Here is a 24,113-nt window from a genome sequence, read left to right as displayed (position 1 = left end):
ATTACCCACTATTCACCAGCTAGTCCCAGGGCAGTTTACAACAATTTAAAATTCGATATTAAAAACAAATTACAGTCACGGAAATATGGAGCGTTCCGAAAAACCACACAACTCTTTGGCCAAAGGTGAGGGCAAAGAGGTGTGTGCTGAAAAAAGATGTGCCTCTGTGGGGAGAGAATTCCAGTGTAGGGGCTGTGACAAAGAATGCCCTCTCCCAGGTCACACATCCTTTAATCTTCAAAAGTGGTGGAGCTATCAAGAGGGCCCCCTCTGCTGATCTTAACACCTAAGAGGATGAGTAAGGATGGAGGCGGTATTTGGAGCCTACTGGTAAGTCCTTCAGCTTGAGTGCCTTAAATTAGGCCAGGAAATGAGCTGGCAGCCAGTCCAGCTGTTTCAGAAAAGGAGTGATATGAGTTCTAAAGTGAACCCCAGCCATTCATTCATCTGGCTGCTGTACTTGGAACCAGTTGAAGCGTTTTGAGTCAAAGGCAGCACCGTGTAGAGTACATTGCAATAGCCCTATCTGGAAGTTAATCTGAGCATGATTATGACAAAGTCTGGTTAGCTGAAAACGGAAACAAACATGTAACTTTCTCTATGGTCACCATACATGCCTCATACATTTAAAGCACTCATTCCATTTGAAGAGTCATGGCTTCCTACCCAAAAGTCATGGGAACTATATTTTGTTAAGGGAGGTGAGTTGCTAAGAGACTCTTAACAAACTACAGCCCCAAGCATTCATTCATTGGGGGGGGGGGGTATCCATGACTCCCAGTATGTTTCCAAGCGCAATTCAAAGTGTTGGTTTAAAGCCCTAAATGGCCTTGGCCCAGTATGCCTGAAGGAGCATCTCCACCACCACTGGTCAGCTCAGACACTGAGCTCCTCCTCCAAGGGTTTTCTGCTGGTTCCCTCACTGCGAAAAGTGAAGTTACAGGGAACCAGGCAGAGGGCCTTCTAGGTAGTGGCGCCCTCCCTGTGGAATGCCCTCCCATCAGATGTTAAGGAAATAAACAACTGTCTGACTTCTAGAAGACATCTGAATGCAGCCCTGTTTAGGGAAGTTTTTAATGTTTTATTGTGTTTTTAATAATCTGTTGGGAGCCACTCAGAGTGGCTGGGGCAACCCAGTTAGGCGGCATATTATTATTATTATTATTATTATTATTATTATTATTAATGTATGTCGTGCTGGAGATGGAAACGTGAGAACATAAACCCAAGGCTTGTTTATGTAATGCTTAACTATGGTTTAGCAAACAGCCAGACAACAAAGTATCTTGTAGCATCTTAAAAGGAAATGTTTATTGTGGTATAAGCTTTCATAGTTAAAAAACCACTTTGTCAGATGCATTAAGTGTCAGCCTCATTTCATTGATACATTTACATAGTACATATATGTGCATGAATATGAACACCCAAGAGAGAGGAAAATGTAAATAGTGTAGCAGTGTGGTCAATGTCTATATATCTTTCACTTCTCTCTTTTCCTGTGCACTCTTTCAACATTAACTTTGAAGTTATTTGTTATTTTTATCAGGTTTTCATAAATGAGAAATATAGTCAAGACATGGGAAATGTATTTAAATTGTTCTCATATGCAACAGAATAATTTTCATATAGCGTCTTCTATGGACTTTCTCAAATGAAAGGAAGCTAGAAGTGTTTGTGGTTAAGAGGCACTCTAACTGCTGAAGGAGTGGCAACTGAACATAATCTTCTGTGATATGTTGAAGAGCAGATTTGGAAACTAAACTAGGCCAGGAAATGAAGGGCGGCTACTCACCTGAAAAGGAGGCCACCAGCCAACCATGAATAATTAGTAAGGAACAAAATAATGCCTTCACAGAGACTACAGGGGATATGCTTAATCCTTTGCCTTTTACACAGACATAAGTAGGCCTTCAACAGACTCCTACTAGGAATCCTTTGTGATCACAAGCACTCCTTTTTGTGAAATGACTGAAGTGTTAAGAGCAACTGGGCTCTAAAACCACCTCCCTAGAAAACAAATGTGCAAAGTTGGTGGGATAACCAAATACAGAAAAAAATAATAAAAAAAATTAAAGTTAAGTGCTAGCCTTCTTTTCTAAACACACAATGCTGAACCAACCAAATCAGAAGTGGAGAGAAACAAAAGGTACCTCCACTATTGTACATAAAATGGAAAGGCAGCCATGTTAGTCCATAAGAAATGGGGGGAAAACACTCCAAAATTCAAAGCTGGACTACTAGGCTCAATCAAAATGCCAGGAACGTACGTGTGTGTGTGTGTGTGTGTGTTGCATTTCAGGTGTTGGACAGAACCCAGCTGCAAATCAGGCCTTAATTTCTCAGAGTTGGGGAACAACCCTAATTACTTCTTCATCCCAGAATCTTAGGTGTGTAACTTGATAAAGCACCAGCTAAGTACTTAGCCCGAAATGTCAATCTTGAAATTTCAATCAGTTCTCTTCTGGAGAATTCTTCATCAGGCAATCTTTTGTTTGGTTTGGAGGACCGAATCTGAGACAGTTTCCATGCAGAGCATGTGGAAGATCCCTTCCCCCAAAACATTACAAGAGTAACATCTGAACCCTTGTCTGCAGAGCACAATAGATTTCTAGCCTATTGCCTTCATAACTTGGCCTCCTTGTCCAGCCTCGACTGACACACTGAACAGAAGCACTTCACACTGCAACATTTTGTTGTGGATCCCGCTTGTGTAAACACACACAAATAAACACAGTGAAGATGCTAATTAAATCTTATTCATTTGCAGTGCTTGCAGGCCCTGAATTAGCTAATCACTAAAATATTCCTAAGCAACTAGGGAGGGTTTAGGATAAAGGCAATTCATAAAAGGATTTCGTATCTGCACTTTCTCATTTCGTTTTACCCCCCTCCCCTCCTCTTTCGGCGCTCGTGCAAGTTCTATCTTTAGGAACAGAAATGATAAATCTAGTCTGCTGCAATGTATATTTAAGTAGTCACAGGCAGAAACAGAACACCCTTCGGTGCAAGAGAACACTCCTCTCTCCCAGACAAGAGACGGAGGAATTGTGAAATGTTTGTTGTAAAGCTTGCAAGAGCTCTTGACTTTTGGCTAAACTGGCAGGTGGCCATACAACTGCAAACACTCTTCAGAAGTTTTCTTTTTTCCAGCAATGCTAAATGTACTCACTTCCAAATGCGAAAAATAAATATTTTGTGTGTGGAGCGAATTGTGGCAGACATAGCCACTCCGTACGTAATTGTTGCAACATCTCAATAGAAAATGCTATAAAGCTTAAACAAGGATATTGTATTCTCACTGGAAACACCCAAAACAGCACCTTGAAAGGTGTGGTGAATCAGTAAATCTAGAGTGTGCAGGTAATAACCTCGACACCCAGAGCCATTTCTTGCACTTGCCATCCTTTATCCTGGCTCTTGTGTAATGCAGTCTCTGCTGTTCTCATCAAAGGGATATGGCCAACCACTCATGGTCACTGGGGAAGTGAAGTCACTCCCCCCAGTTTGATGGATGCCCTGCTATGATAAAACGGCATGCATAATGAGAACAATGATGCGCAAGCAGGGTGGGGAGGCAAATTTGAACAGGAAGAGGGGTGCTGTATACTGAACATGCGAAGCACTTTTAAAGCACTTTGTTCCTAATCCCCTTCACTATTGTCTACAATCTAAGAGTAGCTATGGTATGTTCATATGCTTCAGCTGTACCCAATTACCAGTGACAGCCCTGTTTTTCCCGTGCTTGCCCTTGTTTTTGGGGATGCTTTCCCCAAAAAAGTTGTTAGTGTGCACACATGCAATAGAGTTGGCATCCAGAGCAGCAGGTGAGCTCTGTGGGAAAATGCACCTTCCGTATGACTGTATTTAACTGAGATTCCCGCATCGGGGGATTGGACTAGATGACCCTTGGGGTCCCTTCCAGCTCTAAGATTCTATGAACTTTGAGAGCTTTTAGGTGGTAGGGAAGATGTTTTAAATAAACAAACAAGTTGCCCCCTTGAGGTTTCCTTTCCCCGCCTTCTCAAGAGTTCTTGGGAGTGCCATGTCTACATGGAGGGGAGATGCACGTTTCCTGCATTTGTTTACAGGATTTATACCCTTCCTTTCAATCAAATGATCTTCAAGGTGGCTTACAAGAAACAGGTACTAATGCATGGAAACCAAAAGTCGTACAAGCCCAGCGACCCTTAAATCTAGCTAATAGTTGGGGCCAGAATGGGCTGCTGCTTCTTCACTCTATAATGGATGGGTCCCGGCTGGGCTTCCCCTTGCAATCATACTGTTTCTGGAGCACAAGGGGACAGCCTCCCAGTGGTCCTTGTTCCCCTAGCTGGTGGCAGAGGCCAGAGTGTGCTTCCCTTCTGCTTCCTATTCCCAGAGCGTGTTGACTAAGGCGCTTATGCACATGACCGCAAAGGCATGAACAGCAAATGCAGTGTGCAGCCATGCCTGCTGCAGCTGGTGAGCCTGGTAACCACACCTACCTCAAAAGGCTTGCAGAACAGTCAATGAATTCAGGACACAACAGGCAGGGAAACATTCAACCATGTGAATGTGCAGTCAGGCAAGTGATCCTTGGTACAAGACAAGGAACATTGCAAGAGCGCACAGGAGCAAGCCTATTTTAATCTGTGAAATATTGGCAAGTATACGCGTGACACCCTCTGATCTGTTAACTTCAGAGTGCTTGCACCTTCACTGATATCTGATCTCTCCCACTTAGTGATGGCGCCACCACCCACATTAGCTTGTCCAGACCTTATAGTCAAAACATTGAGCATGTGCACATAAGCATGATGAGTGGGTGTTAAGGCTAATAGGCCAGACAAGGCTGAAGGCAATGTGAGCGGCAGTGGGGTGGGAATTCCCTACAAGACAAACAAGACACATAAATCAGGTGGGGTGTGGACCAGATGCCTGGGTGCTGCCCTAGCCCCATTTCCTCACTCACTGCTCTAGCCCCATTTCCATTAAGCTGCTTCACTGCAAGGCTCCACAATTTTTGGCAGGCCTTAGGAGCTAAGCCAAAGGTCGTGGTTGCTGATACAGTTGCCCTCTTTCTTTGTCACTGACCTCACACAGAGCCTCCACTCTTTGTCAGGGACAAGATCCGGAGCTGGAAAAGGGGGTAAGAGGAGTATGCTGATTTGCCCACTTTACAGTGAATCTCAGCCACTCCCCGCCCCCCAAGACAACTGGTATCCTGCTGATATAGCTGGCCGAGCAAGTCAAGGTGCTCTGGATGCTTTTCTAGTTCGACCAGTGAAGGCCCCCATCACTCCTTCCTGCTGTGGAGCATGAAAAACAACAACAGGAAGGTTGGTGGTTTCATCAGTGTGCTGCCGAGACACTTCATGTACCTTGGGAATTAAGTAGACAAGCAATTCCCTTCTTGTAGCTGGGGAAGAGGTAGGAATTCCACTGGAATGATCCTCACCCACCTCTGCATCCCTAAAGCTTGGAACAAAAGCTAGGGTGTGCCATGTTTTCCAGACAGCTGCAGCGCACTCACCCTAGCAAGCATGGCGAAAAAACAGAAATGCGGAATGTTCACATTCAAGCATCCAGGTGTGATGCTCATGCTCACATTACCCTGATTCCTATCTATCTTCAAGCGACTGAAATATTGCCACACAAAGAACAGGCAGAGAAACCACCCTCCCATGTCTCAGACACCATGGCAGGAGCCTACTGGGGTATGTTGCTAAACCACATAGAAGGAGGCTTGAATTATATATGACTGGCAAATGTTTAGCAGCAGTGAGAGCTGTGTGGTGAAGGGAGCTGCCATGACACTTTTTCTAGAGACTTCTCAGAAGAGCCTGGATAAAATCTTATAAGCAAGGGATAAGTATGGGTACAGGGTAGGCTTCCATACTAACATATGGGATACTATCATACTAACATATGGGATTTAATGGGTAATGTGAGAATCACAACATTAATTGGCAAAGAACAACTATAGGGCACTTCAAGGTCAGGTATCCATCCCATGCCCCCGAGTCAAGTTCCTTCTAACTACATAGACTCTCCCAATGTTTCCAAGGTTGTTCATTCCCAAAATTTAGGTACCTATGGAACTCCCTACCCCCCCAAAAAAAATACTGGAGATGGAGTATACCAAAAGCTATTGGTCTGCCACTGGTGGGTTGGGACCCACTATTGAACCACAGCCTAAACTCAAGTAGCCTGCAACAGCAGCAGTACAACCACTGTACAAATACATAGCAATAATAATAATGCTGACCTTTGGGTTAAAGGTAGGTCTCAGATTTGAAAAGACCAAAGACTACTGCTATAAACCACCCTATACAGAAAATCAATGGTTTGGTTTACAGTTAGAAGTTCCTTCCAGACAGAATCATAGGGCTGCAACCAAAAGCTCATTGCCTAAACACTATGCACTCCCCCCACATCTGTCAGCCTTCCCAGATTATCCCATGCAATCTCACCAAAAGTGTGCCACAAGCAAAGCACAGGAGCCAACAAGAAATGTTAGTACAAAGCGTTGCAAAGCTGGCGGCTGAAGCAAAATGCCAAAAGAAAAGCCGAAGCAGAGGGCAAAAAAAGGCCAAGGTCACTGGCAACCAGGATGAACAGCACTTTTTCACCTAACGCCGTACATGATTTAGGGTTTGTTTAGTTTATGTATAGGCAATCTTAGCCATGGTGCTAGCCTACCCGGAGGAACAAACACAAGATAAGAAACTGCTGGAAGTGTTTAGTTTGCCTCAAGTGGTGTTTGTGTGTGCAGAGTGTCATTTGTGTTCTCTTTGTGCCCTGAGCACAGAGAAAGGCAAGTCAGGTGGAGACTGAAATAAACACAGGCTGAACTGCGCAGGCAGGTTTATCCTATAGGTGTGTAGAGTGCTGGTTTCAATTGGAAGGAACTTGTGCAATGTTCATTGTTAAGAGCCCGCCCAGTGTTAAAAGACATGGCATTGAAAAGATGACAGTGCTTGTCTAAGGAAAGTCTGTGGTCAAAACACCAGGGTGTGTGAAAATAAACATGACCAGCAAGTCACAAATGTGCTCTAAATCCCATTAATGTTTTTCCTCCTGTCCAGCTTGTCCAATTCAGAAACCCGAAAGGAGAGAAAGGGAAGAAAGGAAAGGGAGAGTAGATGCAATTCAGCAGGGTGTTATTAAGCCATTTGCTTCTCTGCAGAGGCTTGGTGTTTAGATGTGCACCATGCCTAGGGCAAGGGAGTTCCTGGAGAATTCTAGGACAAATGGGTCAGCAAGCACAGTAATTGATGTCTTGCTTGCAGCAGAAGCATCCCAACCTGTTAAGGGACTTCATTTATGGAAGGCTTGGGTTAAAATCAAAGCTAGGTACATCACAGAATGAGGTTCCAACCCAAACCGGGAGTCTTGTATCATCACTGTGCATGGAGACAGCCAATCCCACACCTGATACTGGGCTCCATTTTAACTCCACAATATGTGGTAACTACTGAAATGCCCCCTGTTGCGATGGTTCCATGTGTGTGTGTATGGCTAGATGACCCACATCCTGCAAGAACCCATGGGAGAACTACCGCCATAACCACATGCAGGTTTTACTGCTCATGAAAATCCAGTCACCAAACGTCAGGACTGTGAGGCTGGCCTATGCTTAGTCACAGAGTGAAAGTGCAACGTGAAGCATGTTTGCTCAGAACTAAGACACACTGAATTCAGTGGGACTTATTCCCTAGCAATGGAGCCTAACAGAGCAAACCTTTCATCTCAGTCAGCTACACTGGTACCTGCTTACGCTGGAGTAAGGTCAGGGAACACGGTGGGTTCTTAGACTCTTACATGGCAGAGATTTCCTTTTGCAATCAGCTGCTCACAGGGTTCAGATTAAGCTTGCTCTTCCTCTGACACACTGCTGACGCCACCCATTTTCAGCCTTTCTGCCAGCATAATATCAAGCTGGTGTATCCCTAGTGCCATGCTGGGGTAAGCCTGAGGTCAGCATGACATTGCTAGTGCTGAGGACTTGCACCAAATCATGAAACGCTCCAGTTGATGTAAATGGGAGCACAGGATTAAACCGTGAACGTTGTAGAAGGCAAATGTGATGCCAGGAACTCAGTAATGATTAAAGGATTGCTTCTCTAAATATATAACTAGTCCATAACTAATACTGGATTCTCAACTCATTTTGTGCTTATTTCTATCTTTTTAAATGCAAAAGCTGGAACCATTGCAAAATAATTTAACAGCCATATAATGATGTCCCTTTAATGACAGCAATGTTCAGTTGAATAAAAAATTATCACCCACCCACCATCATTACAAGGGCTTTTAATTTTATTTTAAAATTTAATCTGGTGGTTTTGGGCTATGGAGGAAGCTTTTCAACTCCTTACTTTGCCCACAAACCTCTCCAAGGCCGCTCCTCAGCCCCCTTCCCCCCTATAAATGTAGAATCACATAAATGTGTTGTACATCTGGCAGCAGGCAAATTAGGGTACTTTTAAAAAGAGGAACAAAATGCCATAAAAAGGCTACTAAAAAAGGAAATAATATCCCAAGAAGAAAGCATAAGCAACTGAAAGAGGATAGGATGTGCAAAGGCTCATAAAACGTGAGCAAAAAAGGAGCAACTTGTTAAATAGTAGACGAGGACAAGCTGTGCAAAAGAATTGTTCTGCAACAAGCATGGCACCAGTACAGTTGAAGCACAGCCACTCATTGCAGCCAAATGACACAAGATGCTTACATGGGACTCTTCCGTCTACCTGTCCTCAATCCACCCATTTCAGAGATGCACACAAGCAAAGTGCCTGGTGTTGTTGTTTTCCCCAAGCACATGTTTAAATGTTATCTCAAAGCTGGGGCTTGATGCATACATTCCTTTCCCTCAACAGTTAAACATTAAATAATGTTTCAGGACTGAGATGTTCGAGAAAACTGTTATTGATCTAGCCAGGTTTCTGTACCACACCCGTCTATCTGAGCATCTCTCCTTTTGGGCTACTACATTCCTGGCCCACAGGTATGTGTGGAGAGTTGCACAAGATCACTCTTTCTCTGTTTCCACTCATTAGGCAAGGTGTGCATGCAGGAGCATTATTGATTAGTTTCACCTATCACTTCTAAAGGCTCTCTTAAAAGAGTTTTATAGTTGCGTGCTCTGTGAGGGTGGGAAGAGCTGGAGTAAAAATAATGAGGTGGGAGGAAGAATATCGAAGATTTCTCAACTAGGCATATGCTCTGTTGAATGGGTTCAATGAACAGTTCCCATTTGCAAACTCGGGGTCCTGTAGCACTGGTGACAACATGCAGCAGACATCATACACCTGGTCTTCAAAAAAGCAAATCCACTGACGCACACCCACACCAAGGATTTCAGAGTAAATTTAGGGATCATGGGTGCAGTAACACCTTTTCTGTCTTCTCCTGGCACCCATGAAGATTCTGAGCCCTCCCATTCATTGCCTCCGTTTTCATGAGGTGGTGGTGGTAGTAGTTGCTCCCTGCCCACTCCGCCAAAACATACATAGAGCTGAAGGAGGAAGTTGGAAAAGTGCTATTATTTCCCAATTCCTTTTGCAGTTCTGTGTGTTTTTCAAGGCTCACATAAAAAGCAGGTCCACCTTATCCATTTGAAGCACATCCAATGCACACTTGAAGCACATGACTTCCCCAAAAGAATCATGGGAGCTGTAGTTTGCCTCCCCCCAGGGTTACAATTTCAAGAAACCTTAAACTACAGGCCCCACGATTCTTTGGGGAAAGTCATGTGCTTTAAATGTATGACATGGGCCTGCCTTAATTGTACTAAATCCAACTTTTACCAGATCCTTGGAAACTGCAAAGCGTAGGCTCGTGTGGTTTATTACTTTGCCAGCTGGGGTTGGGGTTGATCCAGGAGAGGTAGGAAGGAAGTAACCAGGGTGATGGTGCCCATGGGAATTGATTAAAAAAAATCCAGATGTGCCCATGGACCTGAATAAATTGGTCACATCTGTTATATCTGTAACCCAAACCCTATACCATTGTTTCTTGATCATGAGATAGCACTGTTTCAGGATCAGCAGAGGTGTACTAGCAGGTTTGCAAAACTGGCACCTGCCAGGGACGCAGACCTGGAAGGGTGCAACAATCTCCTATCAGACTATGGAGATGCCTGGTGATGCACCGCCGAGATCAAACGCGTGAGAAGCTTCCCATCCTTCTTGCACTGCTGCACAAAGGCATACGGTAAAGTGATATTTTTTTGCGGGGTGTGTGTGCCAATACAGCTCCTTGCCAAGGGTGCAAGGAATGGTACGTATTCTGAGAATCAGTCACTGATAGTTGTAGAAACTGCAATGCATATGCAAGCAGGCACTCTCCGATGCCGACAGGTTATAAGGGCGTTCCATGAAATACAATCCTAAACCAGCTTTAATAGGGAAAACCACACCAAGCATAGTTGACAGTCAACAAATTATTAATTTCAGTTTTAGATTAATGATGTAGAAGGGTAAAGGCAAAGGGACCCCTGACCATTAGGTCCAGTCGTGGCCGACTCTGGGGTTGTCGCACTCATCTCGCTTTATTGGCCGAGGGAGCCAGTATACAGCTTCCGGGTCATGTGGCCAGCATGACTAAGCCGCTTCTGGCGAACCAGAGCAGCGCACTGAAACGCCGTTTACCTTTCCACCGGAGCGGTACCTATTTATTTACTTGCACTTTGATGTGCTTTCGAACTGCTGGGCTGGCAGGAGCAGGGACCGAGCAACGGGAGCTCATCCTGTCACGGGGATTCGAACTGCCAACCTTCTGATCGGCAAGTCCTAGGATCTGTGGTTTAACCCACAGCGCCACCCGCATCATGGATGCAAATCTACCTGCAAAGACATTTTCACCTTGACTGCTTCTGAGTGAGAAGCAGTCAACAAACAGAAGGCCACATTGCCATGGTACTCGCTATAAATACAACACCTATTGCATCTGTGACCCATATTTCTCTCTACCTCTTTCTCATGCCTCCCACAGAAACTGAGTTCTAGGGACAGCTATTTTTCTCTTTGGCTGACAGGCAGGCTCAGCAAGAAACCACAGCCTGGCACCATCTATCCCGATACCAATTAACACACACCTAGTAAATAGAGAAAAAAGGTTGTCCTCTGTCAAAATTGTTCTCTACACCCTTAAAGTCTTTAACATAAAACTGATGAGCAGCATGACTACATCTGCACATCATTGCCACTATAACCAGTTCCTCTCAAAGCTAGAACATGCAACCAACATTAATATATTCAAATCATATATCTTGGCAAAGTCACAAGAGCAAATTAGCAATGTTTACGTTTCGAACATTTTCAAATTTCTTTAGCATATATAAGTAGGTACGCATTCATCTGCACACCTGCAGAGATACTCACACCCATTTGTTTTGGCAATTCATTCTCACTTTCATTCCCACCTTGTTCTGGATTTCTTAGTTGTAATTATTTTTTTTTAGCCTAGCTCCGACATTTCCAGAAAGTACACTTGACAATGGTCAAAACGCTTGTTGGAAAATACTGATGACTCCAACATCTTACTCTTACTGAATCTAGCTGAAGGATGGTCATGAAATTTCTTTAGAACAGTGATGAGGAACCTCTGATCCTGCAGAAGTTGATGGACTCCAAACATCCCTGAGCATGTGGGCTTTCCACCTTCCCATAGGCATCTACTTGGCCACTGTGAGAACAGGATGCTGGACTAGATGGGCCATGGGCCTGATCCAACAGGCTCTTCTCATGTTCACTGCCCATGCTGGCTGAGGCTGCTAGGAGCTGAAGTCCATCAACACCTCCATCCTTCATCATGACGCACGATGGATGCCGTTACCTTGTTGAGTAATGCCTAGATGGGACACCACCTGAAAACCCCACATACTCTGCCTTGAATTCCCTTATGAAAGATACAAACATACTTAAGTTTACTTAAGAAAAAACCTTTGCCTTTATTTCCCCTTTACTTCTCTAATCAGGAACTTCCTGTATAAGCTACATCTGTGCACTTTAACGGGCTATCTACATATTATATACCTATTTTGAGTAGCGAAGATTTGTGTGCCTACTTAACTCTTCACAGGGACGCAGGTGGCGCTGTGGGTTAAAGCCTCAGCGCCTAGGACTTGCCGATCGAAAGGTCGGTGGTTCGAATCCCTGCGGCGGTGTGCGCTCCCGCTGCTTGGTCCCAGCGCCTGCCAACCTAGCAGTTCGAAAGCACCTCCGGGTGCAAGTAGATAAATAGGTACCGCTCCGGCGGGAAGGTAAACGGCGTTTCCGTGTGCGGCTCTGGCTCGCCAGAGCAGCGATGTCACGCTGCCCACGTGACCCGGAAGTGTCTCCGGACAGCGCTGGCCCCTGGCCTCTTAAGTGAGATGGGCGCACAACCCCAGAGTCTGTCAAGACTGGCCTGTACGGGCAGGGGTACCTTTACCTTTACCTTTACCTAACTCTTCACCCACTTAAGACCATAATAAGCAGAGCTTGCTAGATCAGGCCGAGGCCTCATCTTGTGGTTTTTTTTAATATTAATTTTTTATTATTTTCCTTTAAACAGCTTTCCAAACAATACATTGACCAACATAAAACCCCTTTTTGCTCTGCCGAGCTTACGACTTCCCTCCTTCCCTTCAACCGGTATCCCATATCAAATCCAATTGTGCAATCTAGCTCTTTACTATATGTCTACAGGATTTACTTCAATCCTGCTAGTGTCTTCAAATTTTTACAATTATCACAGGCCAATGCCTCATCTAGTCCATCATCCTGACCTCACAGTGGCCAACCGGATGCCTGTGGAAAGCCTGCAAAGTGAACATGAACGCAATGGCACTCTGCCCACCTACGATTCCTAGCAATCAGTATTCCGAGGCTTGATGCCTCTGACAATGGAGGCAGAACACAGCCATCCTGGCTGGCAGGTGCTGATAGCCTTACCCTCCATGAATCTGTCTAATAATCCCCTTTAAAAGCCATGCAAGTTGGTAGCCATCACTGCCTCCTTTTCGCCACTCCAAACTGCCCTCCTCACACCCTGTTTTTCCTGCAACCAACACTAGTTTTGGACCTTGCAGGGAGACAAACTACATTGGGGTGCACTTTGAAGCAAAGATATAGAGTTCAGTAATGAGTTACGCCCCTCTTCCTCACTCTGTTTCAATATTCAAAATCTCACCCAGTGTGCTTTCCTTTTTTCAAAACCAAGCCATCAGGACACTGTTAACTACACTGGGCACAGCGCATAACACTTTGAGAAATGTTTCTGTGCCTCTGAAAGCAATGATTCTTGTGGGTTTGAAGAGCATAAATAGTAAATGGTGCGGCAGGAACAGCAATTAACTGGACACCAGCTCAGGCATCTATTCATATTTTTTTGTTGCTGCGGCGGTCCAATGAAGAGAGCATTAAAGCGGTTAAAAGGGAAACCCCCAGTTGCTAGAAACCCTTTAGAAGTATGTATCTTTAGAAGTTCTAAAAATAGTGCACTCCTGGGGGGTTGCATTCCTAAAACAAAGGCCAAAAGTGTACTAACCCGCTAGGTGTCCTTGTTGGGATTTGCAGGATACTGGATAAGCCTGCAGGCTTCAGGATGATGCAATACTCTGCTGGGTCAGAGTGACTCAGCAGGAGTGTAATTAGTATCACCTGTTTTAAAAGGAAAGCCTGTGTAACAGTGGGTGTGGTTGGTGTGGTGGTTGTCCTGTATGGTGGTTGTGCTGTAGAGCTGTGGTGGAGGAGGGTATTCGTTTGTAAGTACTCTGTATGGACTGTTTCTTTTGTACATGCCTGTGTAAATAGCTCACATTAAAAAGACAGAACTGGACAAACCTGGAACTCTTAGCGTCTCTGCTGAAAGCTTCGCGTGGAGTACGCGACAGGGTTATGGGCCCAGCACGCTTCCGCTGCGCAAGAGTACAGGTGGCAGTTATCTAGCCGTGGGTGCTGGAGGTGAGCTGCAGGGATGGAGCAGTCCAGAACTGGCGTGTTGCTGGAGAAGCTAACGGCCACTAACTACAGCATCTGGTCGGTCCGCATGCAACACTTCCTCAAGCGTGAGGGACTGTGGAAGGTGGTGGAAACTCCACCGCAGCCCCCTGAGGAAGATGAGGACGACGACGAAAAGCTGGCACTAGCAGAGGCCCAGCTAGAAAAGGATGAGAAAGCTTTGGCTACGATCATCCTTGGAGTGGACGACAGCCAGCTAGTCTACGTAGCTGATAAGGTGACGGCAAGTGAGGCGTGGAATGCGCTCAAGGCTGTCCATGTGCGAGAGACAGCTGGCTCACTGATAACACTGACCAGGAGACTGTACCGGTGTCGGAAGAAACCGGGGGACTCCCTGGTAAACCACCTAAAATTCCTAACAGGCTGTTTGCAGGAGCTAGCCTTAAGAGGGAGGCCTGTGGGGGAAGAGGACAAAGTCTTTATAGTCCTGAGTTCCCTTGATGACAGCTATGATATGCTGGTCAACTCCCTCGAGTCTGTAGAGACTGATAAGCTGACTCTGGAATACGTTACCGGACGGTTGTATGCAGAGGAGGACAGGCGTGCAGAGCGAAAGATGACCTCAGCCCAGCTGTTGGAGCATCCCAGAGGGAACAACAGCCGGGAAGAGCAGAGGTGTCGGGAGCCGGAGAAACAGCCAGGAGGAGCTGCTGCAGACCAGCCGGTGGTCAACAAAGTAAAAAGGTGTTTTTGCTGCAAGTCCAGTGGACATCTGCTGCGGGACTGCCCGAGAAAACAACAAAAACAGCAGAAGCACAAGAGGCAGCAGAGAGAGTCTACCGCTTGGGTGTCTGCAGATGGTCAAGAAAATGAAGAGCTGTGGGTTCTGGACAGTGGAGCTTCTCAAACCTTTTGTAAAAGAAAAGGACTGCTAACTGATGCTAGGGCTTCAAACAAAAAACATGTAAGTCTTGCTACGGGCCAGAAAGCTAATGTGGTTTGTGAGGGGGAGGTTGTGTTCCCACAACTGGGACACACATTCAGGAATGTGTTGTGTGTGCCTAGTTTGCAAAGCAATCTCCTAAGCATTCCTGACTTGGCAAAAGCAGGCTTTGAAGTAAACTTTGTGGGAGACCAGTGCCAGATAAAGCAAAATGGGGCAGTGTTGGCAAATGCTAACCTTAGAGCTAATATGTATGTACTGCAGTGTGAGTCTAAGGTTGCTAATGTGCAAAATGTCCCAACCCATGATATGTGTATTCATCTCCTGCACAGGCGTCTGGCTCATGCTAGCTATAAGGTGCTAAACAAAACATTGGAGTTGTGTGGGGGGATGAAAAACATAAAAAGTTGTGATAATTGCTTAGACTGTAATGTCTGCAAGGAGGTTAAAAGCAGGGCTTGCCCAGTAGCAAGAGCAAGCCAGAGAGAAACCAAAAAACCACTGGAGTTGATTCATGCTGATGTAACTGGTCCTTTTCCACCAAGTGTCTCCCATAACAAGTACTGCTTGATCCTAGTGGATGACTATTCTAGATTTGGCTGGGTCTATCCATTGAAGCAAAAGTCTGACGTTGCCCAAACTTTGAAGTTCTGGGTAAGAAGGGTAGAAAGGCAACTTGGCGAAAAAGTGTGCTCTATTCAGACAGACAGGGGAGGAGAGTTTATGGCAAGCTCCCTAAGAAACTGGTTGCGTTCCCAAGGGATCAAACATAGGCTTACCAATGTGGCGACGCCTCAGGAGAACGGAGTAGCAGAACGTAGGGGAGGTGTCTTGCAGACACAAATGAAAGCATTGCTAGCAGATGCAAATCTCCCAATTAAGTACTGGGCTGAGAGTATTAAGACCGCAAATTATATTGGGAATCGCTTGTGGTCAAGGGTACTAGATGACATACCCTATAAAATTCTCTATAACAAAAGTCCCAGTTTGCAACATTTGAGAATCTTTGGGACAAAGGCATGGGTTGACATACCTGTAAAGAACCGAAGAAAAGGTGGGAAAAGGGCACAGCAGTTGCTATTTCTTGGGTATGAAAGTGGTACGAAAGCTTACAGGTTTGAAGATGATAAAAATCTTTTGAGTTATAGTCGATCAGCCAGCTTTAATGAGCAAAGAAATTGGCCCAAGATACATGCAAACCTGCTGCCAGAAAAAGTTTTACTGCCGAGCATACCTGATAAGGCAGTTGAAACAAAGCTGAGAATTGGCAACTCTCCCAGAGAAACTGAAAGGGAGGAGGTAAAGGTTGAGCATTTTTCTCCAGCTGCTAGTATGGAGCAGGGGAGAAAAGAAAGTGCAACAGGGACAGGAGGAGGTAGATCTACAGAGTCAATCCACCCCAAAAGCAGTCCTGAAGGTAGCCCAAGGGATGAGATTAATGAACCAAGGAGGTCTGCAAGAAGTAATAAAGGTCAGCCTCCAGACCGTTATGGGTTCCCAGCCACCATAAACCAGGTTTGTGTAACTGAGCCAGAAAACTTTGAAGAAGTGCAAGAGTTACCTACTCTAGAGAAAGAGGCGTGGTTAAAGGCAATGCAGGCAGAGTATAACTCTCTGCTAAACAACAATGTGTTTGTCCCTACAGAATTGCCTGAAGGTAAAAAGCCCATAAGCTGTAAGTGGGTTTTTAAAGTGAAAAAGCTGGCTGATGGTAGTTGTCAGAGGAAAGCCAGGTTGGTGGCAAGGGGCTTTACACAAAGGAAAATGATACATTATGATGAAGTGTTTGCCCCAACAGCAAAGGCTGAAACAGTAAAATCAGTTTTAGCAATGGCAAGTCTGAGAGGGTTAAAAGTTAATCATTTTGATGTTGCCTCAGCATATTTAAATGCTCCTATAGACGCCGAGGTGTATTTACAGCAAATACCAGGTTATGAGCTGGAAAAAGACAGCATGGTGTTAAAGCTGCAAAGGGCACTATACGGGTTGCACCAAAGTGCACGTCTATGGCATGAATGCATAGACACAACTTTGAAAAAGATGGGATTCAAACAAAGCCTGGCTGATTCCTGTTTATATTCAGCAGTGGTGCAAGGAAGTGTTTGTTATTTACTTTTGTATGTTGACGATATCTGTCTGATAACAACTGCACAAAAGCAAGTGTCTTGGTTTATGAACAGCCTAGGTAACAAATACAAACTGAAGTATTTGGGAGAGATTCAGAATTACTTAGGAGTAGAAGTTCAGAGAAATGAAAAGGGCATCTACTCTCTGAGTCAGAAGGAAAAAATCGAAAAATTACTAAAGACATATGGAATGGAGAGGGCAAATGAGGTTGATACTCCCATAACTACCCAGTACAAAAATGAACCAGAAGGGCAAAAATGTGAGAATGCAACAGCGTTTCATTCTCTGTTGGGTTCTCTGTTATATTTAAGTTGTTGGACAAGACCTGACATAACATTGGCAGTGCACATGTTAAGCCAAAGAAGTGCAGACCCGGCTCAGAGAGATTGGCTAGCACTTAAAAGAATCCTAAGGTATCTGAAAGGCACAAAAGATTACAAACTGGTGCTGGATACAGGATATGATCAGCAAGTGTATGCATACGCTGATGCCAGCTGGGGGGACAGAGAAAATGGAAAGTCTACCACTGGCTATGCCATATATATTGGAAATGCCCTGGTTCAGTGGAAATCCCAGAAACAAACATTTGTTGCCACAAGTACTTGTGAAGCAGAGTACTCAGCCATAAGTGAATGTGTATCACAAATAGAATGGTTTGCTTGCCTAACAAAAGAGCTTGGAATACCTTCTGAAATGCCAATCACTGTGCTAAGTGACAACATGGCTGCACAACAGCTTGCTAACCAACAGAACTTTAAAAGCAAGAGCAAACATATAGCTATAAGATACGGAAATGTGAAAAATGCTTTGGAAAGAAATGTGTTAAAGGTACAGCACTGTAACACAAAATGTAATGTGGCAGATTTGTATACAAAATGTTTGGATGCTCCTAAATTTCGAGACTTAAGAGAATTATTAGGTCTCAAGCCTTTGACTTAAGGAGGAGTGTTGGGATTTGCAGGATACTGGATAAGCCTGCAGGCTTCAGGATGATGCAATACTCTGCTGGGTCAGAGTGACTCAGCAGGAGTGTAATTAGTATCACCTGTTTTAAAAGGAAAGCCTGTGTAACAGTGGGTGTGGTTGGTGTGGTGGTTGTCCTGTATGGTGGTTGTGCTGTAGAGCTGTGGTGGAGGAGGGTATTCGTTTGTAAGTACTCTGTATGGACTGTTTCTTTTGTACATGCCTGTGTAAATAGCTCACATTAAAAAGACAGAACTGGACAAACCTGGAACTCTTAGCGTCTCTGCTGAAAGCTTCGCGTGGAGTACGCGACAGTCCTGCCTTATTTTGTGCTGTCGTGCACCCACTGACGAATGTCAGTAGCTTTCTTTTTGGACATGAGGAAAGGCCAAGCAGCAATTTATGGGAATGGCTGAGAGGGCGAGTCAACGGCAGGTGGAAAAATATGACCACATGTTTTAGTACACCCGCAAGGCTCCATCCAGCAGCTTGCGCAAATGGGCACCTTCATGTGCGCAAGGGCCTCCTCATTCATAGCTAAAGGCAAATCCCATTGCATGCTAGAGCAGGGCCATGGCGTTCATTCTGATAATGTTTCCATTTCAGTTGTCTAGTGGACAGCATGTCCCTAGAAGATGTAAAAAATGTTTCAGCCTCCAGCCGGCCCTCCCCTTACACTGGGAAGTCAGCCATGCAGTCTCCATAGCCCCCACCAGCCAGTGGTGTTCTCGTCAGCTCTGTGCTTTGGGAAGGGAAATCAGAATGCAGGACCACTGCACCAGTGGATTTTCTAGCTCACAGCCATGTGGGTTTGCCCTACACCTGATGCTAACTTAAATCCTGAAGCCTTAGACCAGGGTTTCCCAAACTTGGGTCTGCAGCTGTTGCTGGACTAGAAGTCCCATCATCCTTAGCTAGCAGGACCAGTAGTCAGGGAGGCTGGGAATTGTAGTCCAAAAGCAGGTGGAGAAATCCTGCCTTGGACTCCAAACAGTGGGCATAAGTTTCTCCTCTTCCTTCTTGTCACTGTGACAGAAGGCAGAAAAGCAGGTATGCTTCCGCCACCTGGCATCTGCTTCTGGAGGCTGAATGAATCTGCTGAATCAGCAACCAGGTGACTCAGTGGCCTTGTTCAGATTCAACAATGGGCCACTGTTCAGCGTTGCATGAGTGAGCCTCGCAACTCATGCAACGTGTGCTCCTGCTCCCCTCCTGTGGCGTGGTCATGGGGAGAGAGTTGAAGTTTTTGCTTCCAGTTGCAATTAACTTCAGTTACATTGGACCATAAACTGTGGTTAATCTTCCGATTGTTTATTAAAACAAGCCAGCTTCATAAATCACAGCTTGAAGACGAGCTTGTTTATGTAAGCCATAGTTAAGACTGGTGGTGGTGGTGAACCTTTCCCAGCTTGAGCGCTTCATTCTCTTCTAGGCAACTTACCAAGTGACACATGCCTGGAGCAATAATTGTTAGCTTACTCTCACATCCCTCTCTATCCTCAGTCCAGGCAAACAAGAAGCACATCAGAGTTTAAAGACACCTTCCAGACAGGAGTAAGAACTCAACCTCTCTGAGGTCTCACAATACTTCATTCTGCGTTATTTCTGGAACTTATCCATCCATTTCTGTTAGTTACTTCAGGCAGAATGAAAAGTATCAGTAGTGTGTGTGTGTGTGTGTGTGTGTGTGTGTGTGAATCCATATGATTGAACAAAATTTATTTTTACAGCTACACACATACAGTTGTACAGGAAAGGTGCTAAATTACCTTATGTACACAGGACTTTGCGTTCAGGAAAAAGAGCTCAACTGTGGTTTTGTCCTTCAGAAAGGAAATGCTTTCAATGTAAAACCTAAAATAAAGAAGGAGAAAGTGACTTTATATTACAGTACTTCCAGCTGTAAACAAATGGCAATCTGCTGGTTTGTGCTATAATAATGAGAACACCAGATTAGGGTGATGCTTCAATTGACTTTATGGAATAATAATGAGAGTGACCAAACCGCGGGAGGCAGTGGAAGACAGAAGTGCCTGGCGTGCTCTGGTCCATGGGGTCACGAAGAGTTGGACACAACTAAACAACAACAAATGAGAGTGCTGTTGCACTAAAGTCCTGCTTTCGGGATTCCCTAGGCATCCGGTTGGTCACTGTGAAAACAGGATGCTGTTTTCAATGGGCTACTGGCCTGATCTAGCAGGCTTTTTTTCCATTTTTATGTTCTTATGGTTACTCAAATACAGTGTAAAGAGGGCCAATGGGCCTGGTGCCTGAAGCCAGCTCCCTACAGAGCACATCCCTTGAGGATCCTGCCATCTTTCATTCTGTGGACATGATCAAGCCAGCATAGATGTCGCTGAGACAGGAGTGTGAATATGCTGGGATTGTTATGGGTATTTTAATATTGCTGTTACTATTGCTGTATATATGGGATGTTGTCCACAGAGAGCTGAGAACTCAGATGTCAAAGCAGAGTCATCACATAAGAAGTTTCTTATTACCATAAAGTGAACAATGCAAGTCAGAACCACAGACAGGCAAGGGGGTGATAAACTTATTTCCTGTGTTTCTCCTTTGTGGGATATGCTCTCATTATTCTGAAGAGCATGAGATGTTCATTATTAAGCTGCCTCTTCAGACCATTGCTATTTTAAAGAATATTTCATTAGCTGAAATGTAAAGGAGATAATACAAAGCCAATGTGTGGTATGTTTAGCACAGAAGGCTACTTTAATTATTTGCGAGTTCATTGCCTTAGATCCCAAGGTAAGTTAACTTAAGGTTTGTGGGAGGAAAGTTCTCTGTCCCCACCCTCCCAGCATTGAAAAGTCTCTCCAAAGGATTGGGGGCCATGCCTGAACAATGTGGGAAGCAGCAGAGGTAATGCTGGGGGAAAGGAAATATCACCCCAAATTGGGCAGATTTTTCTTAGTTGAACCTATCTTACAGAGTTATTATGAGAAGGAAATGGGGAGGTATGTGGGAAGAAACGTATTCTGGCCTTGGAGAAAGGGCATGATGCACACATAATAAAACAATACAGTGTAAGGAGAGTCAGCTAAAAACTAAGAAATTAATGAGTGGGTGGGTTTGCATGATTAGATTTATAGAAGCGAGAATTGGAAGCCTTGTGGAGGTAGGGATGCAGAACATTTGCAGTCCTGCAAGATATTCCTTGAAGGAAGGGTTCTCTTTAAAATCTGCAGTGTGTGTGTGTGTGTGTGTGTGTGTGTGTGTGAGAGAGAGAGAGAGAGAGAGAGAGAGAGAGTATATATAGCGCATTTTGAGTCATCTTACTGATGTTTAAATAAAGAATTTAAAGCGTGATGCAGCATGTTCTGTTAGGAAGTGATAGGCAAGTGTGACAAAGTTGCTCACACAAATGACACCACACAAAAAACCCCCACAGGAACCAGCTGGCTATTACCCTGCTGCCTGTGTGTTGAAAATTAACTCGCTGCACTCAGGCACACTCAGAATGGCAGCCTTACTTTGCTTGGTTCTTCTAAGTAATCGTTACTCACCTGACAGCAAAAAACAAAGTCGCTGGACCAGGCTTCTTGGGCAGATCATGATCCAGAACTCTGTGATCTAACTGTAGCCAGATATTCTGACCCCTGGAGGAGCAAAAAAGAAGCACCCCCCCCCCAAAAAAAACAGGGTTAGAGACAGGAAAAAGAAATGAAACAGGTTAGGTTCAGAGCGATAGAGGATGTATTTCAAAGGTATAATAATCTGCACATGCCGCCCCTCACCCGCTTTACTGGTTTTTAAACAAACCCAGAATTTTAAATTTAATTTTAAGCAACTTTTAAAAATACATAGTGCTTTGTATTGCTCTAACCACTACTGTTTTAACCACCAAACTCCTGGAGTTGTTGTTGGTTAGGACAGCATGCAGTGCACACAAACTCATCCACACGCAAACAATCTATACTGTATATTATATATACCAGAATGTGGGTCATTATCTAAGGAGTCACCTGCCACTTCACCAGCCCCAGTTCCTTTGCATAAGAAATCAAGCATGACAGCAGGAAAAGGCCAATTGTTTTAAGCAACCATTATTTATACCTCCCACAGCCAACGTGGCTTCTAACGGATTTGCAATAGAATCTGTGGAGAAGGAATAGCACTGCAGATAGGAAGGACTCATTTGCAAGCAAAATGTATTATTAACCATCAGGTCACTGCCCATAGAGGGTCTGAGTCACCAAGTCCTTGCCACAAGCACAGTTTGCCCTGTGGATTTTACAGGAGAGAAAGTGGTGTCGGCCATCTACCATGTGGACTGTGTTAGAAAACTGAGATAAAAAGTTATAATTTAAAAGGGCTCGATTGCCCTCTGGTGGTTGCTAAATTCATACACAAAATGCAACTAAATGGAGAATCACATCGACATGAGCTTTCAAGCTCCCTATAACTTGTCAAAGCAAAAGCTGCTTTGTGTTGTAAGGATAACACTAGGGCCAGCCCAAGACATTTTGCTGCCTGAGGCAAAGAAGAAGATGGTTTCTCCACTTAGGTCCTTGTACAGAAGCTGGCTGAATTAGAAACTGAATCTGGTGATGAGATAATGTGACTGAGGGCAACAGGATGGTGTAAGGGGTGCATGAAAGGCCATGAATCACCCACAGCTCTGTCTTCCAACTGAGAGAAACAACCAAGGGGCTGCAGCCACTGCCCCACAGCATATGCCATCTGAGGCGATTGCCTCATGCTGCCTAATGGTAGGGCTGGCCCTGGATACCAGTCATTTCTGTAAAACTTAAGAGGCAATTTCTGCAAGATCACCAGGTGGAAATGCTACTGGCAGGAGGCTGGAAGTGGGAAAAGTATTGCCACACAAACAGCCTATCCAAAAAACTCCCCACACACCTGAAAATAGAATCCCAAAAGGTATTTATAAAAAGAAAGCATTTTCCGTTGGTGGAAAAGACAAAAGACATATATACAGAGACAAATAAAAATCCCCCCACCCTCCGCCTCTATTTTCCAGGAAGGCTTTCCCAAGTGGGAAGTGTTCTTCCAAAAATATACTGATGACAACACAGAAATCTTCAGGGAGATTTAACAAGGGTGATAACATGCAGCAACAGGAAGCCCAGCACTCGTGTAACAGAAAGCATAAGCTCACGTGTTAGCAAAAGGGTAGGCGTGCAACTTTCTGAGATGGGTGTTTAACCCTTTCCCTGATCACTGTTTCCCTGCTCCAAATTGTCCCTCACATCACTTCCCACCACTACAAATTTCCACCTCTTATACTACCATTTGTCCCGACAAAGTCCCTAAGAAGTGCAGCTGTAAGACTTCTAAAACAGGTGAATAATATAGACTTCTGCACCCACAGGACGAATATATGATGCTGCCTTTCTAGATGCATTTTGAAGCTACACAACGGCAACACAAGAGTAACTATGTAATAAAAGCTTTATTTCCTTACATATATACACTCCAGGTTTTGTTTTGTTTTTACTCCATTTAAGGAGCCTTCACACATCTGACAACTCATGATAAACCATTTTTTAAAAAAAAAATCTAATGTATAAACAAAGAAAGATGCTGCAGTACCGTTATCACATTGTAAAAGTGTGCCTTAAAAGCAAAAAAAATAATAAAAAAATAGCTGGCTGAAAAAAGCAGACAGAAGGGAGATCAGTCCAGTAGTGAAAAGGCCATGGTGCTGTGTCCCTACCCACTGTACTTCAGAAAGCTTGGGGGACACAGCAGGACTTCCCTCAATGAACTAAGCATGCATGCAGGGTTATGTTACATTGCAGAAAGCAATTCCAAATATACCCTTGTCCAGTGGCAATCAGAATTGTTGGACTTCAACTCCCATAATCCCTGGCAATCAGTATTGTTGGACTTCAACTCCCATAATCCCTGGCAATCAGAATTGTTGGACTTCAACTCCCATAATCCCTGGCTGCATTTGACAGGAGCTGCAGTTCAATGACAACAGCAGCAGGAGGGCACCATTCAGCTACCTGTACCCTAGTCCCAAATAATGTACTGTATGATGGCAACTTCAGCCGGTGTTTCAGAAGACGGTCCCAACAATTTACAAAAGTCTGGAGGAAGTAATGGCTGTGGTTTTTCAAAATATTTTTTGGTCTATGGACAATTTTTCTCTGTGCAGTGCCTTTTTC

At 44.5% G+C, this 24,113-nt stretch overlaps 1 protein-coding gene across 6 annotated transcripts in view; it reads right to left on the bottom strand.

Moving 5' to 3' along the window:
* FRMD4B (FERM domain containing 4B) overlaps positions 1–24,113 on the bottom strand; it is a 233,365-nt gene that overhangs the window by 84,718 nt on the left and 124,534 nt on the right. For all 6 annotated transcript variants that reach the window (XM_081901464.1, XM_081901461.1, XM_081901460.1 and 3 more), the window contains 2 exons: positions 21,486–21,578; positions 19,731–19,815 (listed from right to left, as the gene is read on the bottom strand). In XM_081901464.1, the coding sequence (XP_081757590.1) occupies positions 19,731–19,815; positions 21,486–21,578 (178 nt within the window). The remainder of the gene's footprint in view (positions 1–19,730; positions 19,816–21,485; positions 21,579–24,113) is intronic.

Source organism: Podarcis melisellensis (genome assembly GCF_964234715.1).
Source record: "Podarcis melisellensis genome assembly, chromosome: 2".
NCBI classification, from domain to species: domain Eukaryota; kingdom Metazoa; phylum Chordata; class Lepidosauria; order Squamata; family Lacertidae; genus Podarcis; species Podarcis melisellensis.
The sequence above is the reverse complement of the archived record's forward strand: the minus strand, read 5'-3'. Positions and strand labels throughout refer to the sequence as shown.